The 23,783-nt window shown below is 42.4% G+C and overlaps 1 protein-coding gene across 1 annotated transcript in view; it reads right to left on the bottom strand.

Moving 5' to 3' along the window:
* Window positions 1-5,786: 5,786 nt before the first annotated feature.
* Window positions 5,787-23,783, bottom strand: part of fgf22 (fibroblast growth factor 22) — a gene marked incomplete at both ends in the record, with an annotated part of 30,457 nt that continues 12,460 nt past the window's right edge. The window contains 2 exons of the mRNA XM_080033240.1: window positions 5,787-5,981; window positions 7,321-7,424. Of these exons, the coding sequence (XP_079889366.1) occupies window positions 5,787-5,981; window positions 7,321-7,424 (299 nt within the window). The remainder of the gene's footprint in view (window positions 5,982-7,320; window positions 7,425-23,783) is intronic.

Below are 23,783 nucleotides of genomic sequence, written 5' to 3'. Positions count from 1 at the left end.
GTGGCTTCAGACCTGAACACTAATCCACTCAGTGATGATGAGAAGGCCTCAGTCTGATGGCTGTCTGCTGCAGCCTGCCAAGACTGTCCAAGCTCACCCTCTGCTTCAGACAATGGGGCAACAAACTTGGGGCTTCAAAGGGGAATCCCTGAACTTAAATGAAATTGCACTTCTTTCATTTCAGGTATTTGACTGTGATGAATCAATTTGTTTGCGCTTCTTCTTCTCTCATATGAAATATTTCTTTTTCAAAAGGAGACACAGGGCAGTGAATTATCCGTGCTCTCCTACGAAATGAAAGGCATGTGAAAAGACAGCAATTGAATAAGATAGCTTTAGAGCCTGTGTTCTTCGACAGAACAAGGCCACATGCCTCTACTGCCGCATGCTGACTATCATCTCATCAAGTCAGCAAACATTTAACCTCTTTAAACCCCAATATTCCCCTTTCATTCCACCTTAAAGTAGCTCAAAGGTTGTAAAAAAAAAAGTCTTTCTAACCATTGCTCACGATTATACAATACATTTTTGCATGACTGAATGTACATTTTCGATTTTCATATTTGGTAGCTCTGGAAAAATAACGTTTCAAGAGTTTGAACAAAGTTAAACTGCGTAATATACATTTCTAAAGGTGTATTCCGTCATTAAGCGAAACGGAATTTTACTGTCAAAGTTGAGCGCTGGACAATTTGGGCAGTCCATGTTAATTCGCCCCCCAAACAGCCAATGTACTAAGACGTTAAAAAAAAACTGCACAGTGGGCCAATGTCTGTGTTTGTGTGATATCTCCCATCCTCCTCTTATCTTTCTGTGTTCATGAAGAAGATTGACGTGAAATAGATTTTGTTCAAGTTAAAACACAGCTTGTCTTTCACTCAATCCGCGCCACCCACTGCTTGCGCTTGCCCATGTTTGTGCTTTTACCCACCTTGTGTGTAATTGTGCCACCTCTCTGAACACATACAGAAAAAAACCTTCATACTATGACAACGTATTTTTTTCCCCACAGTGCTCAAAAGGATCGTGTGGCCATCTGAACATTAAAGTTACATAAAATAAACAAATTCTCTGCAAAGTAAAACTATAAACTATCATCACTGAAATAAGACTCAAAACTATATCCTATATAGGTTCCTGTATTCTCATGTATCTGGACATAAACATAGTGTATACCTGATATTGGTACACGCACGCACACACACACACACATGCTCACAAACTCACATACGCACTCATCCGTCGTCCACTCTTTAGTCCACCTATTCAGCATTATAACTCGGGCTGTTTTTGTAACAAAACAAGGCCTAATCCTAAATTCAGGGAGCTGTGAATGTGCCTCAACAAATGGCAGACAAATGAGAAGGATTAGCGAGGGCCTGTGAAAGAGTGAAAGGTTTGCCATTGATCTACGGTGGTCCTGTTCTCTTTCAGGGCCACTCGGTTTGAAAACCCCACTGAGTAAGAGCATACAGGGCCACTCCAGAGCCCCCTAGGCCACCGAGAGACACACAACAGCCACAATTAGTCTCAGGAGCTGTAATGGCAATTCAATAAGCGCTTTAAAATTGTGCCTTAGTCCGTCTGCCACCCCAACCCCTCCCATCCTTCCCATTTTCGTCTACATACATAAGATTGGTATTATGAGTGGCGAGGGGCTCTTTTTTTTTCTTTCCCACCCACCACAGTTCTTTTCAGTCACTGTGAGAGAAAATGACCACACAGGGTTTCAAAGGTTCCAGAGGCTGTGGTGTGTTGTCGCTGAAGCAGCATGACTTGTGCCCCTGTAGATTTTGGCTAAGGCCCTCAAAATGGGGTTCCATTATTGCTTTTTTTCGGTCCCTCAGCAGCAAATACATTTCGAAGCAGTCAATGTAACCTTCTCTAGAAATGATACTATTTGTATTGGTTCAAGCAGTTTACCTCCATCCAAGTTATGTTTTCATGGATGTCCTGATGAAGGTGAAGGCTTGCCGTACCGTAAAGGTGTAGTCAGCAATTCTGGAGAATGCTTTTTGTCAAAAATGATTTATGTCGAAATCAGTGAATATCTCCACACAATTTGCTACGTAAGTACTGTGTGTGAGCGCTGGAAAACAAAATCCAGTGTTAATATAGAAAACACTGTATTACTGTAAGTGATTGTCAAAAATCTTTCTCCAAAATTGCTGACTCCACCTTTAATTTCCTCGAAATTCAGATAGCCAAGAGGCCTTCTTCGCAGAAACGTAAAGAGCCGACCCGCTGTGTGCAGCCTACCAGGTGCTATCTGACAAACACTTCAGCAAGACAGCAACAACATCCATTGCATGACTCACTCTCTCAGTTCTGTGCTCACACCGAAAACAGATCAAACACAGCCCAAACACCTGCGCTCCTGACATCAACACATCATGGCAGACGAGGAGCTGAGGACGTCTTCTGGAGGGCCGTCACTTCCATTCTCCTGGGCCCTGTTTGGGACATTCCTCCTTGATTTTGCACAGTGTTTAGGTTTTTCCTCTTGCCTCATGATCAAAGGCCAAAGCTTTTTGATCGGGACTTCCAAAGGATCCCTCTTGTTTTGCTGGCGAGCGCACTGACAGGACAGTGGTGGAGCAATGATAATTACAGCTCCCATTTGGTGTCCCTGGAGCTGGCACCAACCGCCAGTCGCACCCTCAGGCCAAGAAGAAAGGAGAGATTCTTGGATGGTTAAAAGAGGAGAGCGGAGAGGTAGAGGAGAAAAGATGGAGGACGCGCCGACAAAGAGGCGAGTCAATCGAGAGAACAGGCAGAAAACTGGATTACTTTGTACCGTGCGTGTTGTAGAGTGTCGTGCCAGCTGAGGGCCGGATAACCATCATTTGTTTCGAGACACCTGTGGAACTGGAATGCATCGCAATTTGCACTGTATAGTATTTTTTCTTGGAAGAAGAAAGCTACAAATGTAGAATAAAGTGTATATAATAGTTGTTGAGATGTGAAAAAGGACACCATTCTCAACTATGAAGCTTCCAACAGCAGGCAGATAACTTAGCTTAGCACAAAGACTGGAAATCTCTACGGAAACAGCTAGATAGCATGTACAAAAAAAATGATCAAAATGTCTTACAGAGGTTAATGGGCTGAATTTTGGGTAACTTGGATGAGCTTAGTTAGGCAGCAAAAGGTGGTGGCTTCATATTCAGTTTAAATACAAGAAAATGCTAGTGTGTTTACTGAAATGCCAAACTTTTTCCTTTAAATGACACAAAATATACTATGCAACTTACATACAACAGTATCAAAAGGAGAACAATGAAGAGACTTTACTTTTCAAAATGTAACATTCCTTAAAGGATACACAGCTGTGGACAAAGTCATTTGCATGGCAACAGCGCTGCCAGACCCCCCATACTGATATGTGTGTGTTGCACGCAGACCGCTGGATCTGAACTACAGTGTGACTTCACGCCATTCTGACCAGACATGTACCCCGTCACAGTAATCACACATTATGACAGGCTGAATGGTTGGCCTTTCTTCACCCCAAACAGCCACTACTCATCCCCGACTCTCCTTTCTGTTGGCTGAAAAGACCCAGTGGCCTCCTGTGCCACTGTGGGGCTCGTCTGTGTGTAAATGACCTTGATGCTCGGTTTGCATAGTTCATAACCGTGGACTTTGTCAGCAGACACGGGGAGGTCCTCCACATCAACGCCTCTCCCGCTGTGAGTTTTGTCATGATTCTGATGAGGAGGGGGATTATGTGAGAGAGCTGGGATGGAGACGTTACCACTTAACAAACAGTGCCACGAACTGAACAGGATTAAAATGCCACCTTTGCACTATACATAAAAAAAAAACCTTACTAATATAAGCGAGTGAGCCATGACTCGGGATTTATCCACATTGTTTATTGAAGTTTCACCAAACTCAGCATTGACCAAGGCACTCAAAATGATTTTACTTTGCTGAAATGAATTCAAAGACTCTTTGTTCTGAGACCTTATACACAACCTACTTTTACTGGCCTTTCATGATAAGTGGATCACAAATGTACCATTATCTAGTAAATACCAAACAAGATGAGCTGAATATGGACTCGATTACGTTTCCCTTTTTTTTGACAGTTTGACTACAGTTCAACACAAAAAGTCGACAATAACAATAAACATCAACTTCAAACAGTTAAAGAGTACAAAATGTTTTAAATATATTAAATGTTCTATTAGCAACAGCCTTGTTGTCGGGGAAACGTTAGCAAGGATTGACAGTGAGGCAGTAACCATGAACTACTCTGTATTAATGAAGTTGCTGCTATAGTGACATCTGGTGTACCTGCTATAATGACTTATTTCATGACTGCACTAAAGACCAAGTATCAGAGACTTGATTAGACACAAGCAAACAGCATTTTTTTTTTTTCGATATACAGATTTCTAATCTAACTGTTGGTCGTTGAATCGCAGAAGCATTCTGACAAATGCATGCATATACAGCATATCATGCAAAGGTCATCACAGGAAATCCAGCATGTTATCCCAGTACTCGGCTTGGATTCTGTTGCATAGAAGAGATTTGCATCTCATCCATTACAGTTCCGGTGCAGATCAGTTTCTCTTATCCAGTAGTGTCAGTACAATATATATCCCAAGCAGCAGTAGAGATGTTAGGTGTGCAGCAGGGCCTTAACCAGGATTTTTGAAATACTAAGTCCCTCACACATTTCTTTTTTTTTTTATTACTGTTCTTCTTTTGATTATCTTAAGTCCTCATAATTTTACTTCACATAAATATAATGCTGCAATTCAGATATACCAATTTTTGTTTTTATTTATTTATTATTGTTGGCCTAGAAGAAGTCAGATTTAGTCTTACTAAAAATGGCACATGTGAAGTTCATATTCCCATGTTACTCACATGTAAACCATATGTGAAAGACTGTATGTGGTCTCTGTGAAATGAAAGATATGTGTGCCGGATTGGTCTCATATAATGTTAGAGAAATTCACCCATGGGTCACTTGAAAATCAATCTTATTCATATTCACATACTGTATGTGAAAACGTGCTTTGATGAAGTTGGTAAATAGGTTGTAATGTGGTATGATGAATTCACATGTGCTTTTTTTGTAAGGCTAATTATACTATATTAAGTCTAAAAAATACTGGAATCTACGAACTACTATGTACTACCCGCTATGTGTAACTTTTAAATTTTAGGGTGTGACCCCCATGGCCACCAACAACTCAAAGCCTCCCCAAAATCCTCCCATAAATACCGGCACGGATTTGTAGCTTTTTTTTTTTTTTTTTTACAGTTGCTTTTTGGATATTTGTCATTTATCACAGATTGGATAAATATATTTTTCTGTACCAGATGCTTCAATCTTAATAAGCTGAGCATCTAAAATAGGCTAAATGAAAAACTAATTAGCTACATTTTGTCGTCAAGCTTTGCTGCCCCTTTTCAGTCATCTTACAGTCTTATTAAAATCACCCAAACACCGCTTTGCATGCAGAATTCAGACAAAAAAAGACAGATACTGTTGCCAGACGATGCCTGAAAATAGCATAATTCTACTGTATTGGACTGTATTACAGAACATCATTGGAAAAAAATTAAGAAAAATAACTTAAAAGTACATATTATTACTAACTCTACAAATGTTACCAACCTCAAGAAATGTACATTTATGTGACGGGAGGATGGAATAATAAAAAATAAAAGATCGGTGTCACGGCTAAGATCAACACTAATGTCAGGAGGAGAGGGGAAGGTGTAGCCAGCCAGTTTGCCGGTCAGAGTTCAGACTTGGGCAGCTAGGAGGGGAGCATGGGCAGGAAATGGGTAGACGGGTGTCTTCGCCGGGCCTTGTGACCTCGCCGTGGCTTCCCCCGCCCGTTCAACGAAACAAACATCTGCCTGCCGCCGTGCTTCCAGCGGAGGGAGGCGTACGTGTTGTAGCCGTTCTCTTCAATGCGCTCCTTGAACTTGCAACTGGGATTGTACTTGACCTGTGATCAAAGGAAAAACAGGGACGTTAAGGAAGTTATAACACACAGACAGAGGTGTACTGTATGGCTTGACTGCTGACTGCTATTCCCACTGTGCTATACACTGGGGCATGCAGCTTCCAAGGAGTGCGCAAAGGTTAATGTCTGTTGTTGCAGTAAAACGATTTGATCTGATGACTGGTTGAAACTGATCTCCCATGAGCTCTGTGGAATACAGTATATTGCGTAACTGGGATGTTGTTAATGGAAATAACTGTTTGCGAATGTAGCTTTAAAATAGTCAAAATGAACAAATTTGCAAATAAAAAGAACACTTTTTTAATTAACACTCATCCTGTAAGTTCATCAAAATCATCAAAGGCTCTTTTTTGGTCTAGTTTTTAATCAAATCAAATCATTGTATAGCCCAATATCACAAACAGACATATGCCTTCAGTGGGCATCACATTCCATACAAAGTACGGTTTAAGTAAGGTTACGGGCTTGGTCTACAGGTATATTTATCTGAGGGAAGGGAATCCAACAGTCAGCAAAGCCACTTTTCCATGGGTGGTTACCACCTCTTATCAGTAAATCAAAGAGTCTTGAAAGATATTGTAGTGACAAGAGGTTCAGCTGAATTCCCTTTTCCAGATTGCTATCATGCTGCTGTAATGCGGCCCTGTGTGTCTGTGATAACATCGGGATAGTATGATTCACCTGCCTTTCTGTTATTATGGGAGGTTTCTGAGTTAAGTAAAGGCGTGGGTCTTCGGGTGTGTTTATGTCCTGTTTACTATGTTAGCTTGTTGGAGGCACTTGCCTTATCACGGCATGCTGACTGATTGCCTGTCCCTGAATTTGACTGTTCCAAGATGTACACACACGAGCTAGACGCTACACACCTCAGGTCTGACGTGTGGCTGGTTTTAACAAAGAGAGGTGATTACGTTTTGAAAGCTTGCCGTGTGAAACAACAATTGGCAGATGGCACGCAAATACTCTTTTTTTATAAAAAGGAGCCCATGCAGCTGGCTCTTTGTCATTGCGGGTGGGGTATCCTCCCCTCTCTGCTATCTATTTTGACAGTGGAACAAGCCAACTCAAGTTGCAGGCATCGTCAACCGTGGCCCAGGTGTACAGCCGTGATTGATTGTAACACTCTGACCTTTTTTCTGGACTTTCCAGCGGAGGATTCCTGAGCTCTCCCCTTCACTTCATGCGGAATAAAACATGTTTGGGTAGGCGCTCATTTGGGACCCCTATACATCTATACCTCTCATACCCTCACCACCCTCCTCCCCTTCCCAGCCCTCCCTTCTTGACCTCCAGAAACAATGTTGCCAGGTTGTATACGCACCGATCCAAAGAGCGTGCCTTTCTTGGACATAGCTAAGTACAGCCCGGTGCTGACAGATTTGATGGCAACAACTCCCACACTGACAGATCGGATTTCCATCAGGCCTGGAAAATAAAAGAGGGGACAAGAGTTTGGGTTAGAAACATCTAGCTGTTGGAGTTTCCCCATCAAAAGGCACTCTATCATTAGCAATTAGGATACCAGACAGCCATATGGTCTGGGGAGAGGGAGCCCGGGAGACAAGAGAAAAACACACACACACACACACACACACACAAAAACACACACACACACACACAAAAACACACACACACACACACACACACACACACACACACACACACACACACACACACACACACACACACACACACACACACACACACACACACACACACACACACACACACAGGTCATTTACAATGGCCTGAGTGTGCTCCCTTTGTGAGAAAAAGACCATCCCAGAGCATTTAAAACAACAGGTTAAGGTTTGATCATATCAGGAAAGACTGGAATTTATTATTATTATTTTCTCATAAAAGCTTAACTCATGCATCCCCCCCATCTCAGGCCACATCCTGCGCTACATATGATTTGAACACACACAGAGTCTGAGCCTGCACAATATCATTCTGCCGCGCCGCTTGCATCCATTCAAGCCTCATGACTCCAGATGTGACACTCCACCCTGATGATGCCCAGTGTTGTTTACCGAAGGGACATAAAACCCGTGTCTGCTGGCCACTTAAACAGCCTCTCCAACGCACTACACCCCATGAAAAAGCTGGCAAGGTTGTGGGCTAATTGTTTCCTCCGGGCACTGATTGCAAACAAGTCCCATGTGGCTCACTCTTGATCTGGTTTTTGTCTGCATACGAAAAAATAAAAGGCACACAAAACCACTGTCATGCTACGACAGGGAGATGTTTTGGAGATGAGCAAAGGGCTTACCGCAGGGTCCTGAATAGAAGCTAATTGCTGAAGATGAAGCTATCTTTTGGATGAATTTCTTCTAAGGCTTTATCTGCCCACTTACACCTTCAAAAGCACCCTGATGTGGCCTGCTATCTGATCAGAGCAAAACATCTTCTTTTTACACCCCTAAAGACCAAGGCAAAGCATGTAATGCTGCTGCTCAAAAACTGGGCTGCTAGATATTTGTGCAAAAAAAAGAGAGAGAGAAAAAAGAGAGGATTGTTTTCTTTGGATTTATGCTGTAAACATAGCACCAGATCAAGGTGCTGAAGGACTGGGTGACCCAAAGCTGGTAGGAAATGAAGGAGTCATAAAATAATCAGCGGGCCACTGGCCACACAACTGACCAACCCCCAACCGCTTGTGTACAACCACAAGTCTTGTACAGGGCAGTGACTGAGTCTCTGGTCAAAACCCATCCAGCAATGAAAAAAGGAATGCTCACACTAGGGGTTTTGCAGGTGCTAGCCCCCCTCCCCTCTCCTCCCTATATTTATTTGTGCAAAACCAGATTTAGTTTGGACGGAAGAGTAAAGCTGACTTAATATGTGTTTGGATTGAATAGGGTTGCATATTTGTTTGTAGACCACGTTTTAAAGGATATGTTCACTTTTTTTCAAATCTAACTTAATTCACAAGTCCTCCAATTTAAACAACAAAATATTTTGTTTGTCTAGCATAGACACATAGAAGCATTTTCTGATCGTATTGGCAGGATCATGTCATCAATTGTTCATGCCTTCCAACATTTTTTATAATAAACCCTTTGTTGGAAAAAAAAGTTGTTGACTGTCTGTTGGTAACGGCAACAGTCCATTGTTTGCCCACACTTCTATCCCGACCTCCTCTCTACATCCCTCTGACTTTTTCGCTCTATAACAACTTCACCTGACCCCCTCCTTTGTTCCATTGGATATCTCCAACACAAGACTCAGATGCCCAATTGTGATCTGAGTTTTTGGTCGGGATGTGACGTAGCGAGATGGGGGACAAAATCCAGTCAGTGTTACAGTGACGAAAATTATTTGCTACTAAAAATACTGTACATTTGGTTAGAACCCACTTCACACACGCACTGCGTTTGACTAGCCCAGAAGCCTCATAAAAGCTCCAACTCAACTTTAAAATGCAATTTTATACTGAACGGAGACTGCGTTTTTTGTCTTCCATGATGTATTTATGGCCAGTATGGAAAGAAGCAATGATTACAGCAATAAACAAAAAAAAACTGTTTAGATGGAAATACCGACATATGAGTATTCAAAACCAACTTGAAGAAGTGAACCTATCCTTTAAAATCCCATAAATATCATATGTGTATAATATGGTACAGATGGCACCAACATAATGCATTATCTCATATTGTGATAGCGCTCAAGGATACCGGCTCTTCTCCAAAGGGAGGCTGCTTATATCATCAGACTACTGCTGCTGGTTTGGAATGGAGAGAACATCTGATGGGCTCTAAAACATAAGAACACACATCTGCTGCTTCCATCGCTTTAAACACACGCAACTGTCATGAACTTGGTTTCCCCGGCTCTGAACATCATCGGTCGCGCTTGCCCAGTGAGGTCATCTTCTTAAAGGCACGGACACAAAGAAGTACAAAGAGGAAAAAGGAGAAAAAAAAGACAGGAAAGGTAAACAAACACAAACTCCTGTTGAGTGTCTTTCTTCTCTGACAGGGCTGTGTAAATGAAGCCCTTCTCTGCGCTGGCCCCAGCTGCGGGGGAAGGAGGGGATGCCTCAGCCGAGTCCATCCAGGTACCAGAGCATGCAGCTGCACCCCCATCATTCCTGCCTGGCCTCAGATCCTCCAAGGAAACATTAACACTTTGATGGCAGCCTCCTCTTTTTACGAGCTGTGTTTACAAACGCCGGGTGTGTGCTACGGTGGCACCTGGAGCGTGCGAGGGACTCATAAGCAATTAGCCAAGGCCCGGCTGGCGATTGGCGCGCTGCAAGGTTTTATGGGGGATTAGTCCAGGCCAATGAAAACCGCTGGTGCCTGAAAGTGGTGCCAGCAGTATTTCGCGATTACTCGCTGGTTCCAGGCACAGTAGGTGTGTTGGAAGGATGTTTTGTCACATCATAGATGGCCATAAACAGTAAAATCTCAGGGTTAAAAGGTACAAAAAAAAAAGCTAAATGAAAACACGGGTGCGATAAAATTGGTTTAAACAAATCAAAGTCTGATGTTGGAGTTAATGCACTTTTTTTTTTGATAAAAAATGTTGGTAAAAAATAAATAAATAAATACAGACGTCTACAAACTTGTATCTGCAATAGCAAATGGTTTTCAGGTTTGTGTCAGCTATTTCACAGATTTGCAATGGTTTTGTGAGGTACTTCAACATAACACATGTCCATGTTGTCCTTTCCCTCCGTAGATATCATGTCATTTCATTCAGACATGCTGGTAGCAGCAAGCAGACACAACAAAAGACCTGAGGACACGGAATACGGATTTTGCGTCGTCTAGAGTAAACAATTGGAGCTTTGGATGCTTGACCACACACGTACAAAGACCAGTTAGATCCATGTAACTCACAGTCGCTCCTTTGAAAAGTCACACCATTGTTTTCAGAAGCCTGAGAATTCGGAGTGAGGTATTTCAAGCTATTAGAAGTTTGTCCGAAACTGCTGAAATTTAAAAAGGTCACTTTTCTGGAAGGGAGGATATATGCTGAGTTTAGCCTTCGGACTCGAAGTTATGTGCTGCAGTATTTATATGGAAACAATTGTGACTGAAGCATCAATCAAAACCTCTGGACAGCTTTAAAGTAGACTTAAAACGCTGTCCAGACGTTTGATTGATGGTGGTTTATAAGAAAACCTAAAAATGATTTATTCTGTCAAAATAGGAAAATGTTTTAAAGGGGTTCATACTTGTTTCACATATCGTCTGGTGTAAATTGTTGTGGAATTTTATCTTGAAAAAACGAGTAAAATAAAAGTATTTAGTTTGCGTGAATAGAATGATCCTTATTCTAGTTGTGGACTATTGAAAAAAGATTCACAACTTCATAATATCTTCACTGAACTTCAGTGAAGATATTATGAAGTTGTGAATCTTTTTCCTTCAAGAAATGTTTCAACGCATTGGGAAAGGAAGAGAGAGAAATAATGGAGACAAATTCATTCTTTGTTCCCGAGGTGCATTGGAAGCTGAAGGTCACTCGGGCTGAGCAAGTATCAACCGATGGTCCCTATTGAGCTCATGAAAAAGGTACTTTTGGGCTTCCCACTTGCAATTGGCCAGATCTCTTAACCTTTGACATGTTTTGGCTGGGACTGTCAATAAGCTCAAGCTGCCATTACAAGCAAATCCTGCACTATGCGTGTCTAGTCAACTGTGGACTTGCCATTTATTTCTCCTCTATGGGATTTTAAAAAAGCATAGAAAAAGTCTTTTACTTAGTCTTTTTTCCTCTTTCTTTTCTTTTCCGTCCCCCCATTTTTTGGACTCCAGCCCATCGTCAGATCATTGAAGCCTTTTCTGACTTTGAAAAAAAAGGGCAGAAAGGAGAGAGAGAGACACTCTCACGGGGTTCCCTTTTGTCAGACTCATGGTATGGGAGAGGAGGAGGAGGGAGCGAGTACAGGGTGAAGGTGCCTGGTTATAAGATGGGGGGCGGGGGTGGGGGGGTTATAGGCAGGAGGGGGCAAGCTGCTCGGCCAGGGAAAAAAAAGTCTTTGTTACTCACCTGAGAGGTGAAGAGCTAGACAAGATCTTATTAATGACCGAGCATTTTGAATGGGGCTCCAAAGTGTGGCAAAATGGTTCTTTTCATTACAAATTTTAAGCACAAAGGAGTGAAAGACTGAGCAAAGAGAGAAAAAGAGGTTTTGCTGCTCCTTTCCTCCTGTCTTCTTTTTTTTCCTTTTCCCCAGGTCTTTAATTTCTTGGGTTGCCCCCTTGAGCAGCCCTCCATGGCTCAGTGCTCGACCAGAGCAGAGCCTGGGAATCTTGGAGTTCCCGCTGTGCTCCTGCCCTTGATTGACATACCTTTTCAATTATTTCACAGTTTGCTTGCTTTTTAAACGAAGAGGGCCCTGTTGTTTTTTTTTCCTTCTGCCCTCCTTTTCAAAACACAAGCTTTTCATGTCGAGTCTGGGCTGCCGGGCCTAATGGCTGTGACCAGCACCTTTGATCTGCCCTGACCCCCTTGAAGGGTCCAGTACTGGGCCAAGCAGCCGCCTGTGTGTATCAGTCCAGACAAAGGCTGCATCACTCACTATTGCTTTAAACACCTTGAGAGATTACCATGAGAACAGGCGCTCTACGAGGCCATCACAGGTGGTGCGATATGAAACCCAGAATGTACAGTAAAATACCAACCAGTGATTGGCAAGGACTTTTTTATGTTAATGTGTAACCTGCACACAATTTATGTTTCACCAAAAAAATAATCATATTGTTGGATATTTATGATTTGTCACTCTACAGGCTGCAAATCATACCTGACTTTCTCTCCTTTCTCCTGTCTCCCATCTGCCAGTTAGCTTCTCACTGTATGTTTGTCTGTGTCTGTCTGTCTGTCTGTCTGTCTGTCTGTCTGTCTGTCTCTCTCTCTGTCTGTCCCTCACTTTGCCTCTGTCATTCCCTCCTCTGTGCTGTTTTCATTGTGAAAGATATTGTCCCAAGTGCAGTGCCTCACGTGGATAAACCTTAAAACACTGACTTGGTCTTAAATTTTTAGGAAATTTCAATAGAGCTGAAAAACATTTACCTGCATTTATGTAGATTTTGTCAGATGATTTAACAGTCTGAAAAACTAAAAAGACAAAGAAAGCACGCTGTTTTTCTTATGGCAACCTCATTGTGGCTGTTCAAAAGTGTGCACTATAATCAAAAGCACGATTCATAGTGTAGAAACTCCGACATGCAAACACAACAGAGTTCTTGTTATAAGATTGTGGGCATTCAGGGATAAAATTGTTACATTAATAAATCCAAGATACTTATATTGATTGGTAACTGACAGATAAAGAAATACACTGGGAGTTGGACAGTTATCAATTCACAGCCTTATACTACTGTCTATCGCTGAGATATCTCTGCTGTCTGGCACGTGATACTGGGTCGTAATGATCTCATTTCAATGAGTGACTGATATGAAAGCCGATAATATACTAACGAATGCAGTGTTCTACTTGTGAATTCCACACCCTTAAAAAAAAAGGATTACAATGTTAAGTAGCCGTGCTCAATTTTCATTTCCCTTCAGTAGTCAGTCTGGGCCTGCAGTATATTCTTAGGTTTTCTCCGGACAGATTTTTGCCGGTCCAATCAGCGAACAGAGGGAGTGGCTCTGAAGCCGGCGCATGTCATACGTCACGACCAAACTTTATGCGATTGGTTGACAGATCCAGAGTGGCACTGGGCAGATCCAATAGTTTTAAACTTCAACAGACACATGCCAACTTCAACAGACACATGCCTTCAAGTGAGTTAACGTTTGTCAATTGAGCGATTCCAGGCCTTCTGTACAAATGATATGAAGTACGATGGTGTGGTAGGACCAGGCTAATGTTTGTTGTGAAGGGCAACCCAATCATGTAACCATTGGTATTTCCAGTGGTAGTTTAGTCACAGCAAACTTCCTTTACTTTTAGGCGTGACTGGAACTTGCTGAAGCACCACTTGAAGGCAAAAACTTTAGTTTTTTTATGTTTTCCGAAAGTACATGCCTAGAAGTCCTTTTGCATCTCAGCCTACATATCAGGACCATTCTTTCCTGCTTGAGATCATAGGTTCAAGATTATAAGAAACCAGAGGATGGGGTTGAATCGCAACACAAACAAAAGACACCCAAACTGAGTGTGAGGCAGGAGTAAACATGGTCTCCTGATGAATTATGACTTCAGTGGATTACTGACTATTTCTCTATACACAATAAAACTAAAGAAATAAAAAGTAGTCTGGTGTTTTTCTTCAACAGTTGTATAGTATCCTGTTCCCTCCTACACCTGTGTGCTCTATACTACCAGCATGCATTTCTTCTCCTAGAGCCATATAAAGTCAACCGGCCTTTGATATGTACCTGAGTTGGTTCCCTGCCCAAATAAAGTCTGTGTTCCAGACATCTCTAACATATCGCCAGCTGAGCGGGTGAAGGTTCGCTACATACAACTCTCCTCCTGTTTGCTACTGAATGACAACGCAATAGAGATTTGAACAATGCCCAACACATTTTAAAAATACATCAAATGGCAAAAAAAAAGATAATTTGATTATCTCAAATGTGTATTAACACCAACAGAGAATGAAGATGCTAAAACCATGTAGGAAACGTAAGATATCCACACTAAAGAACACCAGCGCCAAAGCCTGAGTGAAAATACTTTCATAAAATCCTGTGGCTGTGTTCTACAGGCAGAAACTCATGAGCAAAGAGCACTTCTGGTCACTCCCCAGTGAGTGATGTCAGAGCAGGTGTTTTACATCTGCTTTTAAAAGCAAAAGTATACCTGCGATGAAATGAGTAGTTGGAGTGCCACAATGATTTTCTGCCCCTCCGTCTTAAATTACAGTACAAATTAGGTCTTCCTTGACTGTGCTCAGATTTTTTTTTAAAGCCATGTCAAGGTTATTACTGAAGTCAATTTTCAAGCAGATGCCTATTTCTATGTACTTTTCGCACTGCATGTTTACCCTCCAATTTATATAACGTCTTTTCACAAATTAATTTATGTAATGCCAAAGCTGTGTGCAATTCAAGTTGACACCAGAAGCAAAAAAAAAACGTAATCGGTATTATTTATTTTATTACTTTTTTAAATTAAGCAAAGTTTGTTCACTGGCCTGCTTAGACATCAGGTCCCTGGTCCATTTTAAACATCTTGGTTGAGGTCAGGGTAATTTTGAGGTTTACTCTTGTGATGGTTGGACTTAATTATTTTGGTTAAAGTTGAGGCTTTTGCTCAGGATTTCCCTTTCACTAATGTAAAAACACCCATGTTGAGTCACCGTCCATAATGTTTCATAGACATTGTGACGAAATTATGACATTTATTTTTGTTTGAATAAGTGTGATCAGGCTCAAAATACCTATGATGCAATGCCCAATGGTTTAATGGAATAACCCGCTCTGGACAGCAATATAACATTTACAGTCTTTTTAACAGGAGCTGACATTGCCACTCTGAGAGCCCTACTGTTCCACTGGGGAATGTGTGCGTTGGTGTGTATATGTGTTTGTGTGTGTGCACAACAACCATTTTTAAGAGAACCAATGTCAGTTTTACACCTAGAAGTGAGGACATTTTTGCTGGTTCTCACTTAAGGACAGGCCTTTAAAGGGCTGTTTGAGAATTAGGAATTAGGTTTAGGTTAGGGTCAGTGTCAGGTTTGGGGTGAGGCACTTACTTTTGATGGTTAATTTTAGGGTAAGGGGCTTGAGAATGCATTATATCAATTAGTGTCTTTAGAAAGTGTGTGTGTGTGTGTGTGTGTGTGTGTGTTCCTCTGCTGAGCAGCTGTCACTACAGGCTGCAAACCGTACCTGTCTTTCTCTCCCTTCTCCAGTCTCCCATCTGTCGGCCAACTTCCCACTGTCTGTCTGTCTGTCCCTCACTTTGCCTCTGTCATTCCCTCCTCGGTCTGTCCGTCTCAGTCTGGTTGTGTCAGACCTCCTCTCCCTCCCTACCGGCCTGTCTGTCTGCATCAGGTCTCCGGACATGCATCATACCTATTAACTCCCACAGGACTGGGATGATTTATTCATCCCTTAGCTATGAGATATGTCTGCTCTGAGCCGAGTCAGGCTGGACTGGACACACACACACACACACACACACACACACACACACACACACACACACACACACACACACACACACACACACACACACACACACACACACACACACACACACACACACACACACACACACACACACACACACACACACACACACACACACACACACACACACACACACACACACACACACACACACACACACACACACACACACACACACACACACACACACACACACACACACACACACACACACACACACACACACACCACACACACACACACACACACACACACACACACACACAAAAACCTTACAAATATCAGGATTTTGCAATTTTTTGTTCTTGCTTTTGCAATAGAAACATGATGTTAAAAAAACAAAAGGAGAGAACTATACTCAAATCTAGCAGATATCTCGTAATGAAACAAACTCAATAGCTTTCACTCTAATCATCCAACACATGTAGTCAAAGAAGCACGTTCAATCCAACAGGCCAAGATTCCAATGGTCTGGAAATCTGAACAGTTTTCCTTTAGCCTAATTTAGCTCTGAAATCGCAGCACAGGTCCTCCTTCAATTAAACTCATAAAAGTACATAATTCAAGTCACAGCAATGGAAAGAAGAAACAGGACTTTGTTTGCACAGACCTTCTTTCTGTATACACTTGAACTTTCACAGAGCCAAACATGCCCTCACTCTCTTAATCAGTCTGTACACACTGTGTGTGCATGTGTGCTGTCACTCCAATGTGATCATGCCCAACGCCCTCCGTACCTTAATGAAGTAGGACACAGGAAGATTGGTCGGCAATGTGCGAATACTTTTGTGAGTACAGGTGGCCCACCCTATCGAAAAGAACAAGGATGATAGATAGATAGACAATAGGACAAGAAGAAAGGATAGAAAGGACTGGCAGAGGGTTGGTCTTCCCTGTCCACATATCACTTGCTTTTCCCACATTCCATTAAAATCTCTGGAGGGATGAGAGTGAAGATGAGACGGATAAGGTTTTTTTTCTCTGTGTTTTGATGGCCAGTGGACTTTGAGCTGCAATATATTATTATTATTATTATTATTATTATTATTATTATTATTATTATTATTATTTGTATAATAATAATAATAATAATAATAATAATAATAATAATAATAATAATAATAATAATAATAATAATAATAATCATTATTATTATTATTATTATTATTCATCAGGCACAGCCATTTGGCCTTATTCAGAAACGTCTTATACAAACAGTGTATTTTCGTTAGACACTTGACAGCGTAACTTCAGCTACTATATAACATTCTTTGTCTTTTAGATTTGATGTATTGGGGATATTTATCTCTTCTACTCCTGAATGAGCAGATGACTACAAAGAACTCAGAAGGAATCTGGAAACACTTCGAGACACACTGTCTCAAACTTGTGGGTTTGCTGGTCTTGGGCCCGTAGCTCCCGTCTGCCACACTGAGCTGCTGAGGCAGGTGTAAAGGAGAGACAATCTTCTTCCCCACAAGCCCGCCGCTGCAGTTTGTTTGAGCCTGTGAACAAGCCGCATGGTGGTGACCCGCTGAAAGCCGACTCCGGTACTCCCTCGGCCCCAGCCCCGGCCGCGAGGGGTGACATTCTCTCACATACAATCCAGAGGCTGGTCCTCTTTCAGGACTCGCACTCGGCCCTGTTACCCCCACCCTTTCATATGGTGCTGCTGGGAGAAGCACTCCAGGGATTAGCCCAGCCAGGTCTTTCAAAGGCCATTAGAGCAAATTACAGGTATCCTGTTACCAGTGAGCTGGGACAGGCCAGGTGAGGGGCGCAGAGGCCAGGCGGGAGAGCAGGGGTCAGCTTGGGACAAAAAGACAAGGCCACCCTGGGCCCCACTCTATCGGAGTGTCTCCCTGGCTTCACAAACTGGCAGGCCTGCATCTATGAATGGCTCACTTGATGGGACCTCAGAGACATTGTCTCACCACCGTAACTTTAGCCTTTTTTTTCCCTTAGTGCAACCCCACCCACCCCCACAACCTACTCTCCCCACCGTGGTTTTTCTTGTCTTTCAATTGATGTGGGCATAACTTTGCCCGGATAAACGATCACACAAAACGACTATAAAACATGAGAAAAATTCAATGAAATAGGACACTACACTGTGTCTTATCGACCTTGATATTGCGAGTTTGAACTATACAGTAAATGCTGCAAACACACAGTCATGTCCTGCATGGCTATCAGTATGCGCCACAGAAGAAGCCCTGCCTGGGGCCAAAGTCTGAATTGGAATAACCAACCATTTCTACTTCAAACCTAAATTTAAATCGTAATGACAACCACACAACCAATAATGTGTGTTCTGTCAATGTATCAGTACGCTGCAGGCATCAAGAGACTGATGCTGCTGATAACGTTGTGGAGATGGCCACAGGGAGTTCCGCATCCTGCCATTTTCTCTAGACTACCCGCACAGATACAAACACACACACACACACATGCACACATTGACCACACACACGTATGCTGGCCACCCTCACTCAAATACACAGACTCATGCCTCACCCAAATCCCAATTCCAACCGGTGGATGACAATCTAGCAGAGGAGCTGCGGAAGTGTTTCATTAGCCAATTACCTCTGGGAGATAAAGCCCTGCGTTCCCACAGTTCGCAAGGCCGGGGGTCAAATGTGACCAATTACCCTCCATCTCCTCACAGGACAGATTAGTCCGTCTGATTTATCCCCAGACAGGCTGACCCAATGCTCCAGAATCACCGTCCACATCTGGAGACGTCTTTGTATGTGTGCGGAGAGAGTCAGTTGCATGTACGTTTGCACAATCTCAATGTTCAAAAACCGTGTACAGTTGGTGTAACTGAAGAAAAAAAAACGAAAGCACTGCAGTAGAAAATTTAATAGAAACGTTCAGATTCTGGCAGGACTGAAATCTTTTTTCTACCACACACACACACACACACACACACACACACACACACACACACACACACACACACACACACACACACTCCCCAATCGAGCAATGATTAGTATACCTGCATGTCCTGTCAGCGTGCACTTCATGGTTGCTATAGCACACTGAGTACTAACTTCCTTGGACATTCTAATCTGTGATTGTATGTAATGGAACATCAATCAGCTCATTAGGGACCTCCTGAAAGCTGAATCAGGGGGCACAGACCCCTTCACTGATCAAACCCCAAATTTACAAGCGCGGTGGGGGCAAGCCAGCTACCAAAGGTAACACTAGAGGACCACCTGAGGGAGTGCATGGCGAGGGGTGATGTTGGGGGCCCAGTGTAGTGAGACTGAGGGATAGCAGCAGAGGTGAAAGAGGTTAATGAAGCCCACGGTGTGCTCATCTGAGCCTGTGTGTGGTGCTTAGGGACCACAATCTTTGCCCAAGCAAGAGGCCCTTTTCTTTAATCAAGAAGGGCAAACTGCCTCCAAATCATGCATCACTTCAGTAACAAGCAAACAGCGAGCTATCAAAGGCTTCACAGATAGTTACGAACAGATCTGCCCGCCGAGTGCTTTGTGACTCACGGCTTCTGTAGTTTCCTGCACTTTGGTATTTACCCTGGGTGGTGGGGCGGCTAGTGGAATCCACATTGGACTGAGGTCATTCCCCCTGTGCCACTAAATTGCAGTAAGCTGGTGTATTGCATCTGTGGCTGGTTTGGTTAGGCCATCCAGACCAGACTCAGCCACCCTAAAGTGGAAACATAATCAGGAGAAAAACAATGGCCTTGTTTACAGTTTCCTAGCTTCATCTTCACAGGGCTCCCATTACAAAAAGTCTTCACATGGTCGTTGAAGAGCACATCTGACGCACTCCAAGTATTGCCTGTCAAAAAAAAAACTTGCCTACAATTGCCAAAATACTCAGACTTGAATTTAAATTTAAATTCTTATTCTACCTCCCTCTTCAGAACTGTATTCGTCATGGTGCAGTAGAACCATACAACGAAATTTGCTTATGCAGCCTCAAAACAATGCGCAAACAACACTCACACAATAAATAGTATAAAGAAAATTAAAAAACATTGTCCTTTTAGTCCCTTTTAAAGTGCAATTGTGCAAAAAATATTCAAACAGCTGCGTTCCTGTCAGATCAAAGTTATGGTGATAACAAGTCTTTGATTTGTTAATATAATTCACATCCACTTCCTAGTGGTAATAACGATTGGGAAACTTGTCTGTATTCCTCTGAAGGCACCAATATATCCGACTTGGTGCTTACAAATAAAGAGGAGGCTGGAAAATGTGGACACCTCACATCTCCTAAGGTTGGCTGTTTTTGGTTTTATGGATGTATATCGATGCATAAAGCTCATTTCACTCATAACAAGGAGTACTTTTCGGCCTGTGAGACAGCTGTATAACGTTTTTGTGGGCGAGCTTACCAAAGTTTGAAAAACTGAACCTGATGATGTCATCGTGGTTACCTCTGCTCAGACTCCAGACGTAGCCTACATCTTACATTTGCATCACAAATTGTAGATGTAAGGATTGAAATAAGTAGGCATTTAGAAGGCATGGCCAGCCTAATGTAACACACCATCCATGATCTTTACCATCCTTTCTTAATATGTCTCTTGTGTGTCATCTGAATTGCTGGAGTGCACATTTAACTGTCAAATGAGCATGTCACTATGACGCTATCTTGAGTTGTCATATGACATGAACACAGTCGTAAACATGGGAGTCTTCCAACCTCCCATCACTGCCAACCATCCCATATGAGTGCGAGTCATAAGCATTGCCTCCTGCTATGTTTGGCAGTTTTGTGTAAATTCCCAGTTAAAGCTATTCTTACCTTTGTAGAGTTTTTACACTTATTTTAAATGACTTTAAAATGGTATAAATAAGGTTTTTACACTCTAAAATGCATGGTAGACCCAACAGGAATAAAAAGAAACAATTATTTCAGTCTCATAATATTAGGTGAAAACTACAACCAATCAAATCGTTCGGACCGAACGATTTAATTGGCCGACAGACCTGTCTGTTTGCCGTCTGCTTGTGTACCGCGCATTCGTGCACGCGCGTCCTCAACGAAAGGGTTTGTTTTGATTCCACGGCAGACAGTAGCCTAGCGAGTAGCGACCATTGTAGAAAAGGTTACAGTGTTGTTATTTCTTGTTATTTCTTACAGTGTGTTAAGCTGTGTTTTAGTGTTGGGCCGTGACGTCAGTCGGCCAGAGAGCCAGTTCAGTAGCCTAAGTTTCCTTTCGCTTCTCCCTCGGTGAGATGTGTGTGAGCAAGTTGCCACAGTAAGCCATCATTCGTGTTTATCTGAGTGTAAATGTGAATCACCCGTGTGTGAGTATGTACATGTAGTCCCGATCGCTGTTATAAGTTATAGTTTGTGCATGTTATTAGCGGCTGCGATTCGCGAGTCGCAACAGCTGTTCAAACGTCTCCTCACGAGCGGAGTTTAAACCTTTGTTCTTTTTCCGCGATCTATATGCGGCTGTGCCTGTGAAAGAAGGAAAATAAAGAGCGGATAAAACCCTACTCCTCCTCTCCTAGTCTCATTATAAGCATAAGTGGTGTTCTGGCCGACATATCTGAAGTGAAACCAGTGATACAAGCAGATCAGCGCGGTACCGGTAGCCTACTACAGCCACCAGTTTCTTCAGCCACAATATAACTCACTTTGTGCACGGAGACAGTATTAAGCAAGTAAGTCTGCTTGTGTAGCCTAAATTAAGTTTCTTCAAAAACAAAACAAAAAAAACGGGGATAGGAATGAGGGGGTGGGGCTGCATTGGAGGAAGGCGGGATATTATGATTGTGCTGAAATGCTCAAACTCAAATCCATCCGAACTGCTTTAAGGTATTGTGCAACTTAACATATTATATTGCAATTATTAGAACTGGATTTCTTTCTTTTTCTTCTGGTAGTTTTGTATTCCACAGCAGTCTGGAATCCCACCAAGTCTGACTTAGTTGAGTGTGTGCATGTGTGGCTCAGGTGTGCAGGGAGGTTCCAGTGAGCGAGCACCATGGACACAGAATATTCTCCCTGGCCTGAGCCTGCCCCATATTTACATTATTAAAATGAGACGGGCATACAGGGAGGTGACAGAAGGCACAAGAGTGAAATCAGGGCCCTGTCAGAGCTGTCACATGCTCCGCTGGCCAAAGGGCCCTGACCCCAATCCTATCCACTGCAGGGGAGGAGAGGGGGGAATGGAGACAGCAGGAGAGAGAGAAAGATGGTGATAGGTAGAAAAGGGCAGACGGATAAAAAGGAAGAAACAAGAGGATGATAGTGAAAGATCTGTGTGTGTGTGCGTGTGTGTTGGTGTGAGTGTGTATACAGGTGCATCTAAAAAACGTTGAACATCGTGGAAAAGTCCATTTGAAAAGTGAAACTTTCATGTATTCTAGATACATTACACACAATGAAATATCTCAGGCCTTTCTTCATGACGATGATGATTATGGCCAACAGTGCATGGAATAAATAATCCAGTATCTCTTATTCTTAATATTAGAATATTACATAAAACCAATGGAAAAAATACAGAAATGTCAACCTTCTAGTATGTTTATTGTACATTCATTTCACTTAATTTGTTAATCTAGAATATAAGAAAGTTACACTTTTTGAATTAAATTAAATTACATATTAAATTGATATTCTAATTTTTCAGTTGCACCTGTATGTACTGTATGTATATATATATATATATACACTGACTGTACTATATAGGAAGAGAAATTGGGAGAGAGGCAGAATGTTCACACTAAGGCAGCTTCTACCTGTTCAAAGATGTGGTGAAAACCTGGTGTTGCACGCGCATTTGAATCTCAGAAAACAGAAATTTTCGTGCAGCATGATGAAATTTGTTGAAGCCGTTCAGCGAGAAGGAAGCTGTGATCAGACAAAGATCATATACAGGAGAGGCCCCATGTATGGTGTTGACTGTACTGTCCCTCGTCACTTCTATCACTGCAACGCTTTGTGCCATCCTCTGTGTTCTAATGAGGAGCATGGCCTTCCAGACGGGGAAAACACCCGCGTGCACAAAAGCCTGCACATGCCAGCGTGCGTGCAAACCGACACACATGCATGCGACCGAATCGAGTGCAAGGTAAGGTCTGGTTCGTATTAGCCATTAGGGAAAGGAAACGCACATCTTTTTCAGTTTAGGGTCCACTTCATGCTCCCACAATGGCACAAGTATAAACACAGGCACATGCATTTCTGAATGTACACACACATTCAAAGAGGCCTGACACGATACTCACATCCTGCTCGTGTTCGTTTAGCGAAATGGCCTTAGAGATAAAAAGCAGGTTTGGGCTGATGTGCTGTCTGTAATGAAGTTCAGAGAAGACCCTGCATGGCCTCAACCTGTTGGTATGCACAGACCTGCAACGGAGTCGCCGTTTTTAGCCTTCCACATTTGCATTAATTATCCTCCTTCTAGTTTCAGGAAACGCATTTGCTACACTGTTATTCAGTCCAGACAGGGATTTCTCTGCTTCAGTCTTCAAGGCACAACAGCTTTAGCTTAGAGAGGTTGAAAAGTTAATTGAACAATATCTCACAGATGATTGCTTTTTTAAATTGCTTTCATGAATTACTAAATCCAAGACCAACCAACCCACTGTATAACTCTCATGTGATTTTTACATCTGAATTTTCCATTTCAAGGTCCATTTTGAGATTGGTGTGCTCTGTTCC

The sequence above is a fragment of the Ammodytes marinus genome, assembly GCF_949987685.1.
Source record: "Ammodytes marinus genome assembly, chromosome: 8".
NCBI lineage: Eukaryota > Metazoa > Chordata > Actinopteri > Uranoscopiformes > Ammodytidae > Ammodytes > Ammodytes marinus.
The sequence above is the reverse complement of the archived record's forward strand: the minus strand, read 5'-3'. Positions and strand labels throughout refer to the sequence as shown.